Raw genomic sequence first — 20,028 nt, 5'->3', positions numbered from 1 at the left:
TGATTCCATTGGAATAGTATATTTCTAGTTTCAAATTAAGGCAGAACTTTTGACATTTGACATTAGACGTCAACGGAAATATTAGCAGTCTGAAAAACATTTCTGAAATTTCTGATTTTGTTTTCTTTTGCAGTTATTAACATTCACTTGTAAATATTCGTTACCATAGAGTCGTTCGACAAGTAGAGATTGACGAATTCAGGAGAAAACGGAATTCTAAGAGTTCGGGCCGACGCAGGAGGTCTATTTCCACTTAAGGCCTGTTGTGGGCTGACTTGTGCTTGTCAGGGATTACTCTACTGCGGCCCCGAGTGAACGGAGAGTTGATAATAGAGTAAACGACTGTACCGTCACGGATTTTCTGTGGTTCCCTGTATCTGCTTCGGTCGCAATGAGACAGATGTGGAGCATGCACCGCCTTCGGAGTGCACAAGGTCCACCACAACCGCACAGTTGGGCAGGATGAAGAGGGCTGGATAAATCCGTAAAGGGGTTTTCAGGCTAAATGAATAATTAAAATATAATATATTACGTTAGGAGGGTGCACAAGAGGGACCACACTACAAGTCGAGTAATGATTTTAGAGACAGAGCCGCAAGGAAAAATATTTCCTACATTTTTTTTTTCTGCACCGATTTCCATTTCTATTTTCAGTTCTGTGAACGATCGGGTTTTTTGGCAGATTACGGGAGTTCAGAAGTTATACGCCACATATTTACTCTGTATGTAAGGGGAGAGAGTGAGGGAACTGTGTTTATGGAGGCGTAGGGTGCTGTAGAGAGCTTTCCCTTCGGCGAATTGATCGAAACGACCGGACTAATAGGAGGTTCAATCAAACTCCCATTGAATTTTCTAGCGGATTCGCTGGATTTTTCTATGAAATGTGTTTCTACGTGGAAGCACAGAATGCACAAATTATTTTGCAATCGTAGTCATTTACAGATTAGCCCGTGAAAAATTACGATCATTAATAATTCAAAACAGAGAGCCTCATGCAATTCCAATGCAAAAGCTCGGTTTTTCGTATGACGTGAGGAAAAACGATTTTTCATTTCGTATGATAAGAATCAAATTTTAAAATATTTTTACCCTCGTTTTAGGATCTAAAAATTGACTTCTGATTTCGAGTTAATTATTTCCTTGAGATATTCTCACGAGTGAAGCAGTGACCCTCTGAAGACAAAATTATAATATTCAGAAGACTAATTAAATTCAGAAGATAACTGCAATACTTTTGGGAAAAACTGGAAAACAAAATGTCTCTAGTATCGAGGTTCAATGGAAAACGCGATTCCGATTGATGTCCGCACGTCCTTCACTTGTTATTCCAGCTGCGCGTTATCTTTCCACGGGTAATGACTTCCAGCATTAATTACCACTGGCAAAAGGCGGTTGGACGAGAGAAAATGGGGTGCATTCGGTATTACGGAAAAACCGCTGCAGGCGCGTGCAATATTTTATCCCCACAAAAATAACTCGACAGTTTTATTATTCAAGTGGGAGTTTTAACGTGCGAATGTAGCTTTTTCTGTAAATTAGGTCGTTCACGTTTTTCGTATCGTACTTTTTCTCCATTTTTACCGGCTGCAAGCCGCGGATTTGCGCGCTCTGTACTACTCCACTGAATGAGGGTACGTGTTTTATTTCTAGGCCATTATATAAATGGCTGCCCCTCCTCCCCTTCAACTAATACGTCCAATATTCATGCATTATCGTGCTTGTTTAATACTTTCGATATGAATAACAAAAAAAAACGTGGATTTGTCGAGAACTTTATTCCACTGATAACTTTCAAATATATTCGAATTCTCGTAAAATCAGAGCTCAATGTGCCTGAATGTGCAATCAGCTGCGGTCGAACGATTATATTTTACGAGCTCCAATTAGATCTATGAGATTAATTGACAGGTCCTGTCAATGTTCAGTTATTCATATGCCCCTCGGTTGTTCTATTACACTTTTATTTATTCCCACTGTAAAACCAATTATCCATGAACTGTTCATTCACACATTTTTAAATTGAATCTGCCCATCGCTACAACGATATTGTCAATAGATTGGCAAATAAGTCACGAGTCAATAAACAGATAAAGAATTTTTGAAGAATCTTCATGAAGAATTCTTTCACTGTTCCCTCGCCCGAGAAATTCGATTTCTATCTAGACATTCTTATCCACATGGCACCCCGACTACCCAATACTGTCAGAAGAATTCGGAAAGCGGTGATAGGGTAAACGTTGAGGGTATCATCTCCACAACCCACATGAACTTCTTTATCATTCAATTTAAAATACCCCACACTGACATGGGCCTGTGTCACGCGAATCAATTTCCTCCTCGCTCGTGTCCAGGAAATCGAATATATTGGAATCAGCTCGGCGATGGGAGGGTAAAATGATTCACCCCTTTTTCCGCAACTACCTCACAGCAAATCCTCCCCTCCAACATCGCGTAAGCACCTGTCATATTTTCCTCGTTTAGATCCCCATGCGATATAAAACAGTTCAATAGTCGTGCAACATAACCCAACAATTTCGCTCTCATGTACTCCATATACATTGGTTACAGGAGAATGAAAAAAAAAATGATAGATAAATAAATACGTAATGGAATGGGAGGGAAAAAAGTTGTTCGGTGAAATTTGAAAATCATCAATGCGCAAACTGATCAATTGCACCTGATACCACCGAAATATGATACAATAGTTGAGAACAGATGCGATTTTTCGCGTTCATTTAATCATGATACGTGATATAGCATTATGTATTTCAAATTCCAGGCATCATTTCTGCGTTGGGATGAGCCCTGGGGTGGCAAGTCAGGGCCAACCGAGACACGTCATGCACACATATTCATTTCTTGTACCCATTCGCATTCAGGAGATAACGAACAACGTTCTATACATGCGTCGTGTTTTCGGGCGGGTAATACCCGAAGACCGGATAGTTTGCGTGCTGACAATCTTGATTCTGCAACCCTTTGCCGGTGGGATTGTACACCAGCGCAAGAACCTCCCTGCTGTTCTCGTTGTGTTCCAGTTCCCGGTGTTCCCTCGTGCGTTGAAATTTTTTCACGACCGGGGCACCGGGGGATAAAACGCGAAAGAGCCAAGCGCTGTTTGGCATTATTGCGAACTCGCGCGTCGAGATAGCCCCAGTCATCGATGTTTTTTCAATACTTATGGAGGCCCTCCCCCTCCACCACCCGTTACTCATTGTCGGCAATGGCTTTGGATATATCGGTACGTTTGCATTCAGCTCTGTGCGTTTCTTTTATTTCTCCATTCACATTTCCCTTCCCCCGTTCGTTTTTTTACTGTCTCATTTTTTTTTGTTTTTCACCGGTATGTGTTTTTTTTCCGCCCTCTTTTTGGTCAATATTCCCCTCATACTCCTTCCCTCTTACCCGCACCAGCGCGCATATACGGCGTTATTGCCTCGTTTTTCCGCTTAACGTTTTAAAACTGGCCAATTTCGAATATTCGACGATTCAACCGGAAATTCGATTTTGGCCCACTTTCCATTGGAAATTTATCACTTCAAGTATATAACGTCGTGAGGGGGAGGGAGAAGTGGGGATGGAAGAGCATTATCGGGGTATCCCACGTGGAAAGTCCGATTCGCGTACCACCATGAAAACCTTAATTGACTTACTATTTGGATTTGAGATGTTTTTTTTTTATGAGAACTGTCTTGTGAAAATGGAAAAACAAGTTTATCGTGTTTTCCTACCCATACACTTGGGTTGCATTGAATTTACATTTGGGTCGGGTATTGAAGCTTCTGTATTTGCTTCTGGGGCAAGTTGGTACACGCTCGAGTCTCGCGTTGCCAAAGATTTACCGTCAATCGATATACCTATTCCAAACATCTCTGGCTGGTTCGCGTGCGTGACTGCATTTGATAATACGATTGGAATATGGCGTATGGGTGGAAAAACGATTGTTTCAATTCATTGGTGGTAGCGGAGAGGGGGGGGGAGAAGGCGGTATTAAAACTAAACGACTCGGAGTATTTAAATTAGGGGATAGATTGGATTTTCGACCAGGTGGAATGAGATGATAATTTCACCCGTTCCAGATGTTGATCGCTGATGTTAATCTTCCCCGAATGGTCGGGAAATATTGTAGAAAATTTCCAGTGCTTGTAGAAGCTCAAATTGTGGCGATAATAACGATGGTGTCGATGTAAACTTCAGTTTTGTGGGGGAGGGCTGGGAGAATGTGAGTGGAGAAAATTATTTCGTGAATTTCCACAGCCAGTTGTGGAATTTCAACGTGCTGGTAAAGTTAATTAATTATAATTTGTGTATATTTTTTTATTTCATTCAGTGCAATTTACGAAATAATTTATCCTCTATGGGGGAGTGAGGTGAAAAGCTCTCAGTTGACGATAATTCAAGATCAGCGAGACGAAAATTCAATACAGTTTATGGTATTTTCATGCTGTCCTTCATATTTAAAAATATTTCAAAGTTCATATCACTCGCAGTATTTGTTGGATTTTTTTATACAAATTCCACTTAAATCATTTCGAGAATTATTACCAGAGTGTAAAAAATATATTTTCCCTTCGAGGCTATCTACGATGGTATAAATCGTTCAATCCCATGTAGATTCATGTCCTGCACTTCGCCAGTTCACTCCTGATTTAATATCCGTTCTGAGGATCATATTCTGTAGCGGGGTTTACCATCCAGATCGTTCATTTCCCTGTAAATTTTTTGAAGAGGTCTCCGTTGTTTATCACACATAATTTTTCATTTCATGAGAACTTTTCTTTACGATTTAAAAATGTCATTGAAAGCAAGTATTATGAATACTTCCTAAATGACCGATTTTGTGCTGTAAAATTTTACCCCATAGTCTCACTTATCTCAGCCCTCTCGCTTCTGTCTCCCGTACTCAAGTCTTTGTTTATGCTTTCAAGTAAAACGGCACTTCGACTTTAAGACCCAGGCGTTCCATAGAGGCCATTGTAATTCAGTAGCAATGGAAGGAATGGGAAGGCTCTCTAGGACGCAACGCCAACCCAGTGTTATAGTCAACTCTGTACGAAACACTAGGGGAAGATGGGAGGAAAGAGGGGATCGATATTCGTGACCCCGATGCGTTTTCAACGTGGTTTTCACACGGATATTTAGGGGTCTAGCTCGCGCCTTTGCCAAAATTCCCGAAAATGGGGGTGAGGGCAAAGTGCCACAACCTCACCCCTTCGCATTCTCTCCCGGGAATCCATTAATAATTCCAAGCGATGTTGATTGGCTACATAAAAATTTGAAATGTCTCGACGAGTATTTCACGCGTTTTGAACTAATGATTCCTAATTAATTTCACTAATATTTTTCATTGCGTTCCTATTAAATTGGTGATTTAATTAATGATGTTATTGGGAGCAGGTCCTGAAAAAAAACTCAATTATTCGGAAAATCGTGAATTCTCGTGACTGAGGACGATTTGTATTGTCACTTTATTTTTCCGCTTTAATTGAATTTGTTAGATACGATCATTGAAAGACAAATCGTTTTATAGTTTAATTTAAGTTTCATCGGAAGCTGTTAGCGTATTTTTGTGAAATAAAAGCGTGACCTATGTATTTTTATGTGGATAAATTTATTTACAAGAGTAAAATATTATATACAAGGTTGGAAATATGGACATGAAAAACAAGATTAAAATAGTAAACACAGCCGGGCCATATTTGCCATACGAAAAAATAAAAACAGGGTGATATAATATTTTTTTTTTTTATGGAAATGTTATTTTTCAATGATTTTGTTTCCAATTTCCTTTTGCTCTCGTGAATCATATCACTGTAATTCTCATTGATTACCTCCTATCATTTTCATATTATCAATATTTAATGTCTTACTCGTATGTAATGTCTTACGTATGTAAATGGTTTTGAAGTCACATAGAAATTAATTTTCAGGGTGGAAATATCTGTTTCATTATCATTACTTATCTGCTTTTTTTTATTTTCTTTTAAAATTTCTCGTTATTTTCTCCTATAACGTGACACTTATTTGACATTTAACACTGTGCGATTCTATGGTCATGTAGGAGAAGGGATAGGGGATGAAAGGAGACAGGCCAAAACTTCTGATTATTCTCACCTCAGCGGGAAAGAGAAGCACACAATTCGACGCCATATATATTATCAATTTTTTTTTTTTTCATTTAATTCTCCAACTCCGAGGAATAATAATGAGACTCTCATTTCTCTGAAAGTTATCGAGAATTCCAAAGGTGCTGAAGGGAAGTTGGACAATAGACCTGGGGTGGTAAAGTACGTGGGCGGGAGGGAAAGGGGATCACAGGAACGGTATGAAGAGAATTTTGCAGTGGGTTAAAAAATGTCGGTTTTGATGGAAGGAAAATTTTCAGTTGAGGGACTGGGGGTGGAGCTGGGATCATGAGAAGAGGACGCGCCTCGTTACCTACAGACAATATTGTTATTCCCTCTCTGTCTTCTTTATTTATTTTGTCCCCTTCAGCTTCGCTCATTCATTTAACGTCTTGGCTTGTGTTCTGTCACGTTTGATAGTTTTCACCTTTTGCCTCCTTTCATCTTCCAACGGGATAATAGGTGGAAGAGACGTCGGAAAGGGGATCTCAATCGTGAAAAGGAGCATTCCCTAATGCAATTTTAATTGTTCAAAAACGACGCTCGAGGAAAATACCGGGTTTTCAAACACATCCGAGATGTGCTTTTCTCGTACTGCCTCTAGATTTTCTATTTCCCGTCAACTGTTGACATGTTCGTTAAAACATTCTATTTTATCGTTTTCCAAGAGAGACACGCGGAGAAAAATATGGTCGCGACGTTTGAGCAATGGAGAATTGTCATCAATGTCTCAATCAGTACAAATCAATCAATTTTTTTTTGATTTCCCTCGCTGCATCTACATACTGGGGAACATGAACATACACTGATGTAACAATCACTCGGAAAATTTCTCTCCTTTTCACTCGCTCTCTCTCTCTCTCACACAATTCATTCGTTATTTTTTAATATCTTTTATCGGTCGGACACACACGCATTGCAGTGCATTCTCACGTACACAATAATTCTTTTCCCTCTTTGGTACACACTGTAATCACGGCGCATCATATTATCTGAATTGGCACAGAATCAGGGCAAGTAGAAGATAGGGTGCTGGTTTACTGACAGCTGTATTCCCGTGCTGCATTGCCGCAGGATGTTCACCTGTAACACACAAAACCCCTCAATGTTAATCACATCATGTCTTTCATCATTTGGTTTCGATGCGGCTGAACAACAGCCTCCCTTGGCAATGCTCGGGGGTCAAAATAGGAATACTATTGGTGTTATGAACATTCAGATCTTCGAATAACACAGGCCAAACGTACCTGACACCCCGAATAAATTTTCCGTGTCGAGAAATAAGTCAATAAAAGGTACACGAAGAGAAATATTCATATTCAGAGGTGGAAAATAAATCTCGACCCACTAATGAACTAGTGGCTCATAACTAATTAATATCTTTTGTAATCGCTAATAGGCTAAACTTCAAAAAGTCGCGAAGAATACTGCAACGGGTTGAGTAGAAATTCTGCCCAACGGGGCGACAGGGGATGCGTGGGGGTGACTCCTTGGACTAGAATCTTCAGAGACGAGGGGCTGTATATAATGAATTCAGTACTACCCTATTTTCATAGGCGACTTAGTTCGTTGGTAAGTCTCTCAAAGAACATCTCTGGAACTAAATGATGTTGCATCGAGAATTATTAACGAAAAAAGCTGAAATCTCTCCTTCTGGCATTGAATTTTCCACTATAAATTCATTAACTCTCCTTTAGAAATTTTTGAACGAGTTTCCAACGAAGGATACTGATCCCAACACGACTTTCACAAGTCAATAAAGGGCTTTCATGCAACTGATAAATCACCTTATCATCTCTGTTATAAATTTTCGTTTTATCGTACTTGCGGCATTTTTTATTTCGTTCATTAATAAATTCTTCTGATGCCTTGAAGTTTTCATTTTCTCTCATGTAATTCGTTCGTTTCAAATTACTCGTCATGAAAGTAAATGCCAGAAAGCGATATTAATTGAAATAAATTCTGAATTATTATCAATCAGTTGGAAATTTATTTGGCCGATTTTTCCCGTAAATTACCGTAAAATTACCATCGCCAGTTTTCACGATGAATGACTCTCGATGGAAAATAACTCGAAGTAGTTTGCCATATGGAAAGTAGATGGAAACTGGATTACGAGGTAAGTGATAGATATTTATTCTTGTGCGTGCTAATGCACTATCCATATATCCATAATGTTTTATAGAGAGAACTGCACAAGTTTCAGTGAATTCTATACGTGTTTCCAAGTAGCGCCCTGGGTTGTCTACTTGGCACTGATTTGATTCCGATATCGCTCGTCCTTTCCACCCAACTCCCTTCCACCATCTAGCGAACTCACCCAAACTTATTGCTTGAATTTATAGCTGGGGCGTTGCTCGTGTATTTCCTCTCCATCGACGGTGAAACTGCCTCCGGTGCTCCTCATATATGCTTCATGGAGGGTATAATCGAAAAAAAGCGGAAATGAACGAATAGAAAACACGATAGTTCATAACGAAATTTTCGAATTGTCGGGCTGAATGGATGGGTTTACATGGGGTTCGTGATATATCGGATGTTCTTGTCTGATAATTGAAGCCATTCGGGTAAAAATAATGGGATTTCGACAATCATCGTTGCAATTCACCTAGATTAGTAAACCTTAAAAATCGTGCATCCTCATAAAAATTAAACTAGCCAATGTCACCCTTCGCAATCATCCCTTAACTTCGATTTCATGATACGCTCGTTAGCTACGGACTCTTAGCTGAAGAGAACATTGACGTGTCTAGATTTCTGTTTCCCATTTTTCAATTTTCCAAGAAATTATTCAACTTCAGGACGACTGAATTCGTCATAGTAGATTTCGGGGGGTGTATACGACGTCATTGCATTAGATTATCCGAGGACGGCGTAGCCGAGTTGGCGCTGGTGCTCGGTGGACTCTTCTAGGATACGAAACTTCATGGTAAATTTATTCTTACTAAGTCCCTCTTGCTCCCATGTCAGCCATGACCCTTATGCTTCTTCCCCAAAATTTATACTTCTATTTTCAGAATGGAATTTTTTGCCCCTGAGTCTGCTCAAATATCTCAGCATAACCTTTACCCAGTGCTGAAAATTCACCATCGATATGCGAAATGCAAAGGTTTTGTGATGTATGTAGAATGCCAGAGCTCCCGCAGATGTTTTATTTTCTTTTACTTCTATTTCATCTGCATTCCTGGCTATCCGCACAGACGTTTGCATTTGAAAAATCGAGAGTTCAAGTACTGTACCCTCTCCTCCACCAATTGTCACGTTTTTCTCGCGCAGTATAGCGCAGTATAGCGTATGAGTACACAGAGGATTGAAATATCAAAAGTCTCATTAATATTTGCCCATTGTTTTTCCTCTTTCGATTTATCCGCTTGTGTTGTTTTTTTCTGTATTTTTATACTCAAAATGTTGTCGCTATGACAAATCGAATGCTAGTAAGCAAATATATACAATATTGAATGCATACATATATGTTGACTATAGACGGATTGTAGAATAGGAGTGTACTCATCCCAGAGGAGCTCCATACACGCCTCAACGCTGTGCTATGCATTCTATCAATATTTGTGGCAAAAAATAGGTGACGCAGTGGATGCACGAACGACCCATACAATTGCAAAAACATGCATACACCATTGACAAATCACATTTCCTGGAAAATCACATTGAGTGTATTTGTCCACTACACGGTCGTCTCGTCACCGGTAAATGTACTCTGCGATATTTAATATTTTCCATCACAATGTTTCGTGGAACAATGTCAGAGGGAGTTATTGTTGTTTTGTTGTGAATGGAGCAATGGCCTTACAACTGGTGTAACTTTTCTGGTTTCATATGAATTCATTAAAGTTTTAGAGCTGCATTGGAATTTTGAACAATTCATATCAATGCAGTTGTCCATTAACTTGGCTTAAACACAACCCAAACTTTTAAGATTGAAACCTGCACGCAGTGAGATCATCGGTAAAAATTACGTTTCCCTTTTGTCAACAAGTATTTTCAGTGTTGTTTTTTTTTTTTCGAGTACTAAGCTACAATTGCCAAATTCTAGATTTGGTTTGAAAATTTTAATCTGTCGGTACAGTTATTTCCATGGAAATCCGCAAGTAATCCATTCGCAAATAACGGAATAGAGCAGCTAGTTGGAGGAAACGAATAATTGAAATTTACAATTTAATGTTTTGAATCGAAATAAATTATTCATCACGAATGAAGGGAGTAATTCGAATCATTACACAATTTTATCAATAACCCGGCACTAATTGGATACGTCCAAAGAGTCAACAATGGAATGACTGTACGGTATGAATGCTAATTAATAAATTTCCGTTCACTCGAATGAAAATTCAGCATAATGAGATACAGCCGAGTCCGGAGAAAGCCAAACCGAGTAAAAATCCTTCTTAATTCGTATTCAAGCGTGGATTTTTATCATAAATAGAATAAATAAAACAGCGGAGAAGAAACCGCTGACAATGAAAACAGAGTAAAAAAGGAAGACGAACAAGTAAATATTTGCATTCATACCGATGTATTCACGTAATTAAAAAAATTTTTCATTCTCAACTCTCCACAAAGTTACGAAGAGCAGATGGAAAGGAGGAAAAAAGTGAGGAGGTTAGACTTGAATATAAAAAGTAAACTTAGTTGAAATAGCGGAACTCAGTGAAGGCACAGGGGCGGAGGTGGGGAAGGTTAGTGGAAGGGTTGTTTGGGGGAGGGGGGTCAGGGGGGGCTGTATTCGCGCAGTCGTGACCACGATTTTCGTCTAATTCCAGCCATTCACTGGCTCACGCCATCCGTGAACCAGTTTTGATGAAGCTTTCTCTTGGGTCACGAGTCTGTGTGCGCATGGATAGCAGAGGCGAATGGTTTTGAGGCAACACCGAGAAATCGAGGTATACTCTTTTCACCGCTGTCCAGGTGAAATGTAACTTTCCAAGCACTCCATATTTTCCTGACTGAGGTCTGAACTCAAGGACTGCTGAGTTATCCTGTAATTTCCAGCAATTCTCAGTCTCTCTTCGCTCAGTCTTCCTGGGAGAAGTTACAATTGGCAGAACAAGCAAAATCCGTATATACAATTGTGGTAGACCGTTTGCAGAGTCCCACAATAGTGTTTTCTGTTGCTTCTCTTTTATTTTTCCGAATCGACCGACCGGAGATATCTCTTGTTACTCGACAATAACGTAGTCAACGTATATAACTCTGAAGGAATGAGTAAAAAAATGAGTAAAAAAATAAGGGAAACGTGAAAATAAAACGATCACAGAACAATGATAATGACGATTGTACCCTGTTCTTGTGTGGAATGTGGAAAGGTGGAGTGATTTATTATACATTCACCAGCAGCCACACGACGAGAAAAGTTAAGTAAACCGGAAGAATTACTATCTAATGGGAATAGTTTAATTTAATTAAACTGATGGTTCAATGATACGAAGGAATAAATTGATGACATTGAGAGGCAGGAAAATCCCCGGAAAAAAATGTTGAAAAATATTCAAATGATTTTGAGTGAATTTTGTCACGTACATATCGTAAAACTCGAGAAACTCGATCCTATGAAAACCTCAGCATAGAAATACTTTTTTCGAACATGTGAAGACCGTAAAATTTACAAGAGGTGCTTTTATAGCTCTCTTTTCACTGTTGTTTTTCTTGAATTCAAACGTCAGACTATTCTATTTTGTTACAACGCGAAAAAATCGTATTTTGTTCCAAATATTCATTTACTTTTTGCTTGTAATTCCCAGGTGAGAATAGTTTATTGAACTGATGACTGTGTTGCACGTGAGATAGAGAGTCACTCCATCAATGATTAATTTCCCTGAAATGTCTTTTCTTTACTCCGGAACTTTCCCCATGGTCCTAATTAACCCGAACATCATCTAGATCAGTATAATCATCATAACAGAAGCCTAATGAGAAGCTTCATTGAAAATTTCTCCTTACCATTAATAACATGAACATTTATACTCGCTCTCTCAGCAACTGTTGGTACACAACTGTAATTTCCTGAGTCACTGGGCTTTGCGTAGATAATCTTTAATCTGAAAAATACAAGAAAGGCAGCTACAGTGGGATCAAAAATCAGCTAACGACGAGAGAAAGAGAGCCATGTGAAAAAGAGCCTCGAGACAGAATTAATAATAGAGAGGAATTACTACCTGGGATTACTGTGCAAGAGCTCTGTAATTCGTTTTCTTTTGTCCTGTACTTTTCTTCCACTCACCATTCTCATTTTTTCACTTGGCACTTTTCTCTTTGTTGACTTTTTCTAATGTAGCTTTATTTCTCATTCCTCCTCTATTTCTCTCATTTATCCCAACATACCTGGATGTGAGGGCATCGCTCCAGACTGTTTCCACATTGATCCGTGGTTCAGCGTCCACGTCGTTCTCGTTCTTAGGTGATGTCACTACCGGCTGATTATCACGGTACCACGCCACAGTGCCCAAGTCGTGCGGTCCTTGGGACATCAAACACGTCAGAGTCAGTTCACTGCCTGTCTTCACATACTTGTCAGCTGGACCCTCTATCCTAGCTTTCGCCTCTGGAAATGAAAAAGAAATAAAAGTGAAAATAGTCTCGTGAATCAAGCAATAGGTCGCAAATATCAAGCACACAGCTGAATGTTTGAATTTTACTGTCCCTGCGGAGGGCTTAAGAGTATCGCTCCGAATGATACGGTTTTTCCCATTACCTCGTCTGTTTCCTTCTTTCTTCTAAATATGGTGGCGAGGGTCAGGATAACGTGAGACAGAAAATCAGAGAAGTATACGTATATCTCCTACGGTTTATGCGCCTCAAGGAGAGCTAACACCCTTCCTCTCTACGTCAGTATCATTATCTTTTATAGTACGACGGGGACGTATTTCGTTCTACACTGCAGCCTCCTGGTTGGGTGAATGTGTCTATGCTAATCTGCGAGACTGTTTGATGGTGACAATTCAGCTCACTTTGCGGAAAATGAGCGTTATGCCTTTTTCGGTTTCTTCTTTTCGGATTTAATCGGGCACCGACGCACGCCACTGAGAGCTCGTCTCAATGCTTTCAACAGAGGGATCATTAGGCGCTTTGGAGAATCACACCCGTGGGAGGAGGATGGAGGAAGGAAAGGGTGGAGGAAAATGTTTTATATCTCTTAGAGGGAGGGACAAATAGAATAGTCAAGTCGGGTCAAGTGGTCATTAACTTCTTTTTGAGAGAAATAGAATTTATGATTTTTTTTGTGGTGCACAGGAAAAAACGGGGGGTAAAAAAATGGAGCGGAATTTCAGGGAAAAGAGCTGTACTGGGGGTGACTGAGATGTGAAGTGCCAGCACAGTAGAAATTACTAGCAATTTTCTCCGGGGCGGAATCGCTAACGTTTGTACTACTGGATTTTTCAATTTTACCGGGAAAGGGGTTTAGAATATTATGAAAAATCAAGATTTAAATCGAGTGAGTTTTGTGCGATTGTGTCTAGTCGAAGTATATCGACTCGACTCGTCTGACTGAACATTAAGTAGAAAATGAAGGTAAACATTTTAGGTCAGCCATGAGAACTGAATTTTTTTCTTTATGTGCAATATCTCAATGTTATTTCATTAGATGAGAATTTAGAAAATTATTAATCTACCATCCAGTTGTATGAGGAAACAAAGTACTTGTGCTCAGATAAGAATTATATTTATTGCGATGAAATAGGGCACTTCGTAACATGGTGCGGTGCGGCCAGTAAGAATCAACGTGCTGGCCAAAGAACTTGCCTGGCAAAAAAGAAATAAACATAAAAACATAAAAATGAGGTGAAACCACGCCGGCAGGCATGGGAGACCGTGCACTGTCTCCCAGTGGGGGGTCGCAGTGTGAGAAAGACTCGCATAAAAAAAAAAATAGTAGAATCTACGTGAGGTAAAGGGAGAGAAAAAAAAACGAGGCCGAGGGAAAACGGCATGCGACCTGACAGCAGACGCGGGCGCAGTGTGTCCTGAGAATAGAGTTTGAAAAGCCTCGTGTTCCAGGTCATGTTCCTCGAGTAAAAAGATGGCGCGTGCCCGGCATTGCGTGGATAAAGCTATCCTATCCCCCAACTTCCAGGATCCCCTCTCTGATCCTGCATCATACATAAATTGTCTCTGGCAATCTCGAGATAAGTGGCTTCCGCTGGCTTTTGATGTCGCGATTTGTACTATTTTTCTTTCTTCACATTTTTTTTCTTCATGTTTCTTCATTCATTTGACGCCTTCAAAGGCACCTCGCACGTCTACTGTGAAGAATATTATATCTCTTTCGTTTCAAGTTCTTCAGAATTTTTTTTTTGTTTAATCACGGAACACGTATTCCTCAGTGATAAGGAATTTTAACTGATTGCGCAAAGAGTATTTCAGCGCAACGGATGATGTAGATCGAAGATATTTCATGTTTCCTGATGAAATATTTCAACCGGGTGTAATGGAGTTTTGCAAACCAAATGCCTGAATTTGCTGCGAATACTACTGATACTAGTCGATTCAGGGATTTAGTCGGATGAAGGGAGTGAAGCTACTGGTTCATGAAATCCTTACTGATCGCGCTTGGAATCGTCCCAATCATCAATTCAGTGCAGTTTCTGAAATCTCTCCTATCACCGGATGAACCCTACTCCTGAAGTCGTAATGTCATTGAGTCCTGAAGATGGTAAACAGCAATCCTCGCCACTCTCCTGTATAATTCAATCTTCAATCGAATTCAAACTTTGAACGTCGTCATGTGTTAATCAATTTTCCTCAAATTCATCAGCAGCAGTGGAAGTAGAGTTCTAGAAACTGTTGTTTTCAGAGTAACAGTCATTACATGTAATATCTATTCCATGTCTACCACCTGCAACGATCCTGCCATTATTCTTGAGGATCAATAACTCATTGTCAGTGATAATTAATCTCAATCAAATCCACTTTAATAACTCGATTGTCGTTGAACTCCACTAAATGTGTTGACACTCACTCTCAGTCTCAGCTCCAGTTATGTAACAACTGATGACTACAATGGGACAAATGAAATTTCAATGGCCATTATTGTTCTCAAACTTTTCAACAATAATTATACCAGGGAATTCGATAGAGGGATCTTGCTGAGTCGGCGTGCTTCAATCGTAGCTGAGTTAAGCCGGATGAATATTATCCCAAAGACAGTGGGTGAGAGTGAGATAGAATCATTGGATGAAGTGGATTGGTGAGGCCCGAAACTTGGACGAATTGAAAGGGACTCGAAGTGAATGAGGAAAGGTACGAGCTTGGACTCGCTAATACCAGTCCCAAGGACGTTAGTAAAATAGATTTATTACGTTTCCAACTCGAACAATGTCCGATGAAAGTTCCTATCACTCGGTGACTTTAATCAAGTTCGAGATGAGTTCGTCGGTGTACGAACGAGGGAGGGATATACTTATACCCTCGGCGTTACGATAGATATAACAGTGTGAAAATAAACTCACCTCTGGCGTGTCTCGCGAATTACTTGGATAAAAGTTCTCTGCAAGCAGAGTGTGTATAACTGCTGGAGTGTTTGTAGTTTCGGGGGAAGACCAATTTCTCGGGGCTTGGTTAGGAGTAAAAAAATAAGGGGAGACAGACGGTTACCAGAATAAATGATATCTGATTGTGGAAGCAGTTGGGGGAGACTAAATGAAACAATTACAAGTAAGATTGAGATTAGATCTTCAACAGTTGTGGAATTAAAATTCTTTTTGATTGTTACGATAATCAAACAACTATAATGACTGCTGTTTAACTGGGAAAGGACTGATAGTACAGTGATGGATAAGTCGAGTTAATGTTGGACGAAAGTTGTGATGTTGATCTCTGGATATGAGGGAGAGTGCAAATTTAGTGTGATAATGTTTTTGGGGGGTTTGAATTTTAAGTCGTCTAATAATCGTTGTTGAGACTTTTTGTGCCATATTATCCGGAAAAATTTTACTCTCTCCGTCTCTCCTTCGTCCATTCACGGTATTTGACGAATCCGTGTGAGCGAAGCTGTGCCATAAAATGTTGGGTCAAGAGACTACCTCACGTGTGAATTTTCGGAGTAAATCCTTTTCAACTGGCTGAGTGCAGTCACAGAGAATTGTATCGAAAAATGGGAAAGTCTCCCGGGGGGTGGCAAACTCTGGAAAGGAAGAGAGAGAGAGAGAGAGACAGAGAATTTGAACTTCGATTATGGAAATTCGTCTGTAGGCCAGCGGGGAATGTCGTCACGTTCGTATCTTGATAGTCAGGTAGTTTAATCTGTGCACGTTTCTCCCTCTTGTATTACGGGACACGTCAAAACCACACGCCCTTAACCTACCATGAGCGATTTTTTTTTATTTACTTTGGGGAACACTTTAGACAGAAATCCAGACTGTTCTGTCAATCGCTCTCTTTTATTTTCTGCTCAGCATTCATCGAGCGACAAATCATATTTATTCGGATGGAGGAAAAATTGGGATTCAGAATGATTCATTCATGAATTTTATGGTTTGGAAAATATGTAGTGGATTTTTTTTTATCAGATGAATTGTTTTCGCAGAATTAATGGTCACCTCACACACGTCAGAATTTGAATTTCCAATACAAATTTCCCCAGTCTTACTTAGGAGGAATTCATGGGAAACGATTATTCTTTTTCTCGATACGAGACAAGAATTTTCATCAAAAATCATTAGAAGATGGGAAATACTGTCCACTTGTTTTATTTTCCCATTTAATCAACGAACCTTTAGCTTGATAACTCCGTAAAGTGTACAAAATGGAGGAGAATTAATTACCCAGAAAAACATCACTCGCAGTTTCTATTTCATCCCCGTTTGAACATCAATTAAATCTCCTGTTCCAGCGTCACTCGCCGCTGTTGATTAATGTCGAAACGTAAAACCAAATATAGCCCCTCTTCTCAATCAATTATCCCCCATTTGATGCAACAAGGAAACTCAGGCGTAGGAACAAGATAATCCCGGATGTGAGTTTCGAATAACAATTTAGAGAAAAACTTGACGGTCCAAACAGGAGATCTGCGATCCTCATGAGCATTTGGTCCACTGGGTTTGGTGCTTCCATCCCCTCTAGATTATGACTCTTAGTATCTGTTGACTTGCCTTCCCATTTGAATCTTCCAAAATCCGAACGTCGAGACTTTATCCAATTATCCGTTGGGGCTCGTTATTCGTCAGTTGGCAATCTGATGTCCCGTCGATATTTGGTTATGGCTGGCAGGCCAATCCAACGCCTGTGTTTGACAATGAGTGGATCTCTCTCATGGGGCGGGCCAATTCTAAGCTGAGGCTTCACTGATTCAACACCAATGCATATTTACCCCCGGGAGCTAAACAATTCCGTATTCAAAAATTTTCAGTGGATGAAGATAGCAGCGAGGTGTATGATACAACCACTGGATATATCTAAACCACGTTTAAATAAAGGAAACACGCATGCTCGGAACAATGAAGCTCATCTGGTGAGAGTACCAGAATGGAAACAACGTGACTATTATACGGTGTACACTTGGGCTTACCAGTTGTCCAGTGTCTCTATGTCGAATACGCATGCCACCACGTTGGATGTACGTGAATCACCAACATTCGGCGATTAATAGTACCTGGGTACAAGAGGAGCTGGACAGTACCATGGATACCGCAGAAATTGGGCTGAAAGAGGAAGGGGTTGAGAGGAAGGACGGGAGCGTTCAACAGTGGTACACTCTTCTGGGGTACACAGGGCTGGCCTGGCCACTCGGTGTGACCGTCCATGTATTAATTGTCCCGTAACGCCAACGCGTTTCATGGTTCCTACGTGTAAATTATGCATACCGGTGGCTTTGACTAGACCACACCTAAAAACTCCCCAACCGTATTCTTGAATTTATACTTGGCAGTATTTCCGCAAATTCAAGTCGATGGACCGAGCGAAATAGACAATAAAAATGTGTCTGAAGACTGAGAAATAATTATAATTTTGGGAACCATGAGAAGGGAACTGGCGACATGAGATAAATTGATTTACTTCTGAGTTGAATTTGGCAAATTTGTGTTTTTGCGTTGAAAACTTGACGTAGGTGCTAGAGAATTTTTCCAGAGCGTTCCCCACTTGTTATTGGAACTATCTGTGAGACATTACCATATCATGTTAATTTTCCAAGTGAATTTCGTAATCGGTAAGTGAACTGTGAGTGCTGTATTTTAAAAATATTTCTCTCTGTGTAGGGAAATCATGAAAATGTGTTGGAGCTCTGGGAATTATCCTGTTTACTGCTCACTGCCCCGATAATAATGTAATTAACAAAGCTTTCATGGTTACCATGCCTCGCTCTACCCTTTCAATACGTTATTCTTATTCAGTCACCCTCGGGTAACAATTACCAAGGTTGATAATGGGAATAAGCTGGACGTCAGATTTTTTTGCAAAGACTTAATCAAGCCCGGAACTCATCATTGATTTACAGCTCGATGTGTTTGGTTTTCGCAGTAATTTTCCACCGATTTAAAATAAGCAATGTTACAGCAGTATCATACCTTTCTCAAAGTCCTTTATACCCCAGTCGTCAAGGTGCTATCGATGCGGTCATCATCTAAATGTTTTCCCCATTCTCCCGTTCCCCAAAAAATGATGGGAATGTAATGACCACTTTTATCTCTCCATTCATTAACCCATAAATTGCCGACTATTTTCTGCCACCTGCTATCTCCACCAGACATCCTGAACAATACGTTTTCTCTTTTTTTTTCGTCCCCACTCTCTTTCCTTTTATAACCCACAAGTGGCCCAAACAGTACACGACAAGATATCACGTCATTTTATTACCCTCGACGTCCACCTATACCTCTTTCGTACTACTTGTCCTTTTCAAGTTGAGCGTCATGCCGAAGCGCTGCTTCCACAGACTGCTATAATCGGGGATTCTAGCCCCCCGGGGTTGCTACGAGGCAGCGATTAGCAGTGAGCTCAGCTTCAAACCTACCAAGATACTAAACGCTTGAGAGTAGGGCTGCTACAACACTCCGCTCTTGTCGTTCTCCACTCCCGCCACTCTATCTCCAGTCTCTGTTTTCGTACTCACTCTGGCTCATACACAGGTACAGATATTCTGGAAATGCTCTGTCCTCGATGCCACTTGGCCGACGCAGACCCGATGATCCCTCGTTAAAGAGACCGTTTTGACCACTCGAATGAGCACTAGGCTAGTACTACATGCACATTTGAGGATTACGGGTAATATCTTTGAGATGTTGACTCAACTATCCTTTGAATGGCCGATCGTAAAGTAATGGCTTCGTGTTTCTCATACTGTGCATTATGTCCGGGAGCATTTTAACATCAATAACGCCTGATTCTTGATGGATAATGCGGTAAATTTTTACTGAGATTGCGGAAAATTCGGAATTAAAAGAAAATTACTCCAAAAAATTAATTAATACATATTTAAATCCCGATAATTCATGAATTTGTTAAAGTATTACTCGGTCAATTGATTTTTCTCTCAGTTATCGTAAAAAAGAGGAAAAAAATAGCATTATTTTTCACTCAGCGAAATGGCATGCCAGGAAAAGCTGATGGCTCCGAGCGCGCACAGTGTAATTAACGAAGAAAATTTTATTACCTCTCTACCCAATGCAGGACACAAAATTTCCGATTGACGCACAGTCATTTCGTGAGGCTCACGTCAGTACTCAGAGAGCAATTTTGCAGGTAACTCCGATCTCATTTCGAGTACACATCCCATCTCAATCGAGCGGGAAAATCCCGCCTCATCACATCTACCTCCAACAGTATACCCACCACTACAGGGATCAACATCTTCACCGTTATCTCGACGTCTTTTTACGCTCTGTATCCTTTTCTCTTTTTCAACCCCTATGAGACCATCAGAGAATCTCTTTTACCGTCCAACTCTCATGGGGTG

At 40.2% G+C, this 20,028-nt stretch overlaps 1 protein-coding gene across 2 annotated transcripts in view; it reads right to left on the bottom strand.

Annotated features, from left to right (window-relative positions):
* Nucleotides 1–5,532: 5,532 nt before the first annotated feature.
* Nucleotides 5,533–20,028, bottom strand: part of LOC135164472 (zwei Ig domain protein zig-8-like) — a 99,209-nt gene continuing 84,713 nt past the window's right edge. For both annotated transcript variants that reach the window (XM_064124865.1, XM_064124866.1), the window contains 3 exons: nucleotides 12,462–12,681; nucleotides 12,081–12,178; nucleotides 5,533–7,208 (listed from right to left, as the gene is read on the bottom strand). In XM_064124865.1, the coding sequence (XP_063980935.1) occupies nucleotides 7,114–7,208; nucleotides 12,081–12,178; nucleotides 12,462–12,681 (413 nt within the window). In that variant the 3' untranslated portion in view covers nucleotides 5,533–7,113. The remainder of the gene's footprint in view (nucleotides 7,209–12,080; nucleotides 12,179–12,461; nucleotides 12,682–20,028) is intronic.

Source organism: Diachasmimorpha longicaudata, chromosome 7 (genome assembly GCF_034640455.1).
Source record: "Diachasmimorpha longicaudata isolate KC_UGA_2023 chromosome 7, iyDiaLong2, whole genome shotgun sequence".
Taxonomy (NCBI): Eukaryota; Metazoa; Arthropoda; class Insecta; order Hymenoptera; family Braconidae; genus Diachasmimorpha; species Diachasmimorpha longicaudata.
The sequence above is the reverse complement of the archived record's forward strand: the minus strand, read 5'-3'. Positions and strand labels throughout refer to the sequence as shown.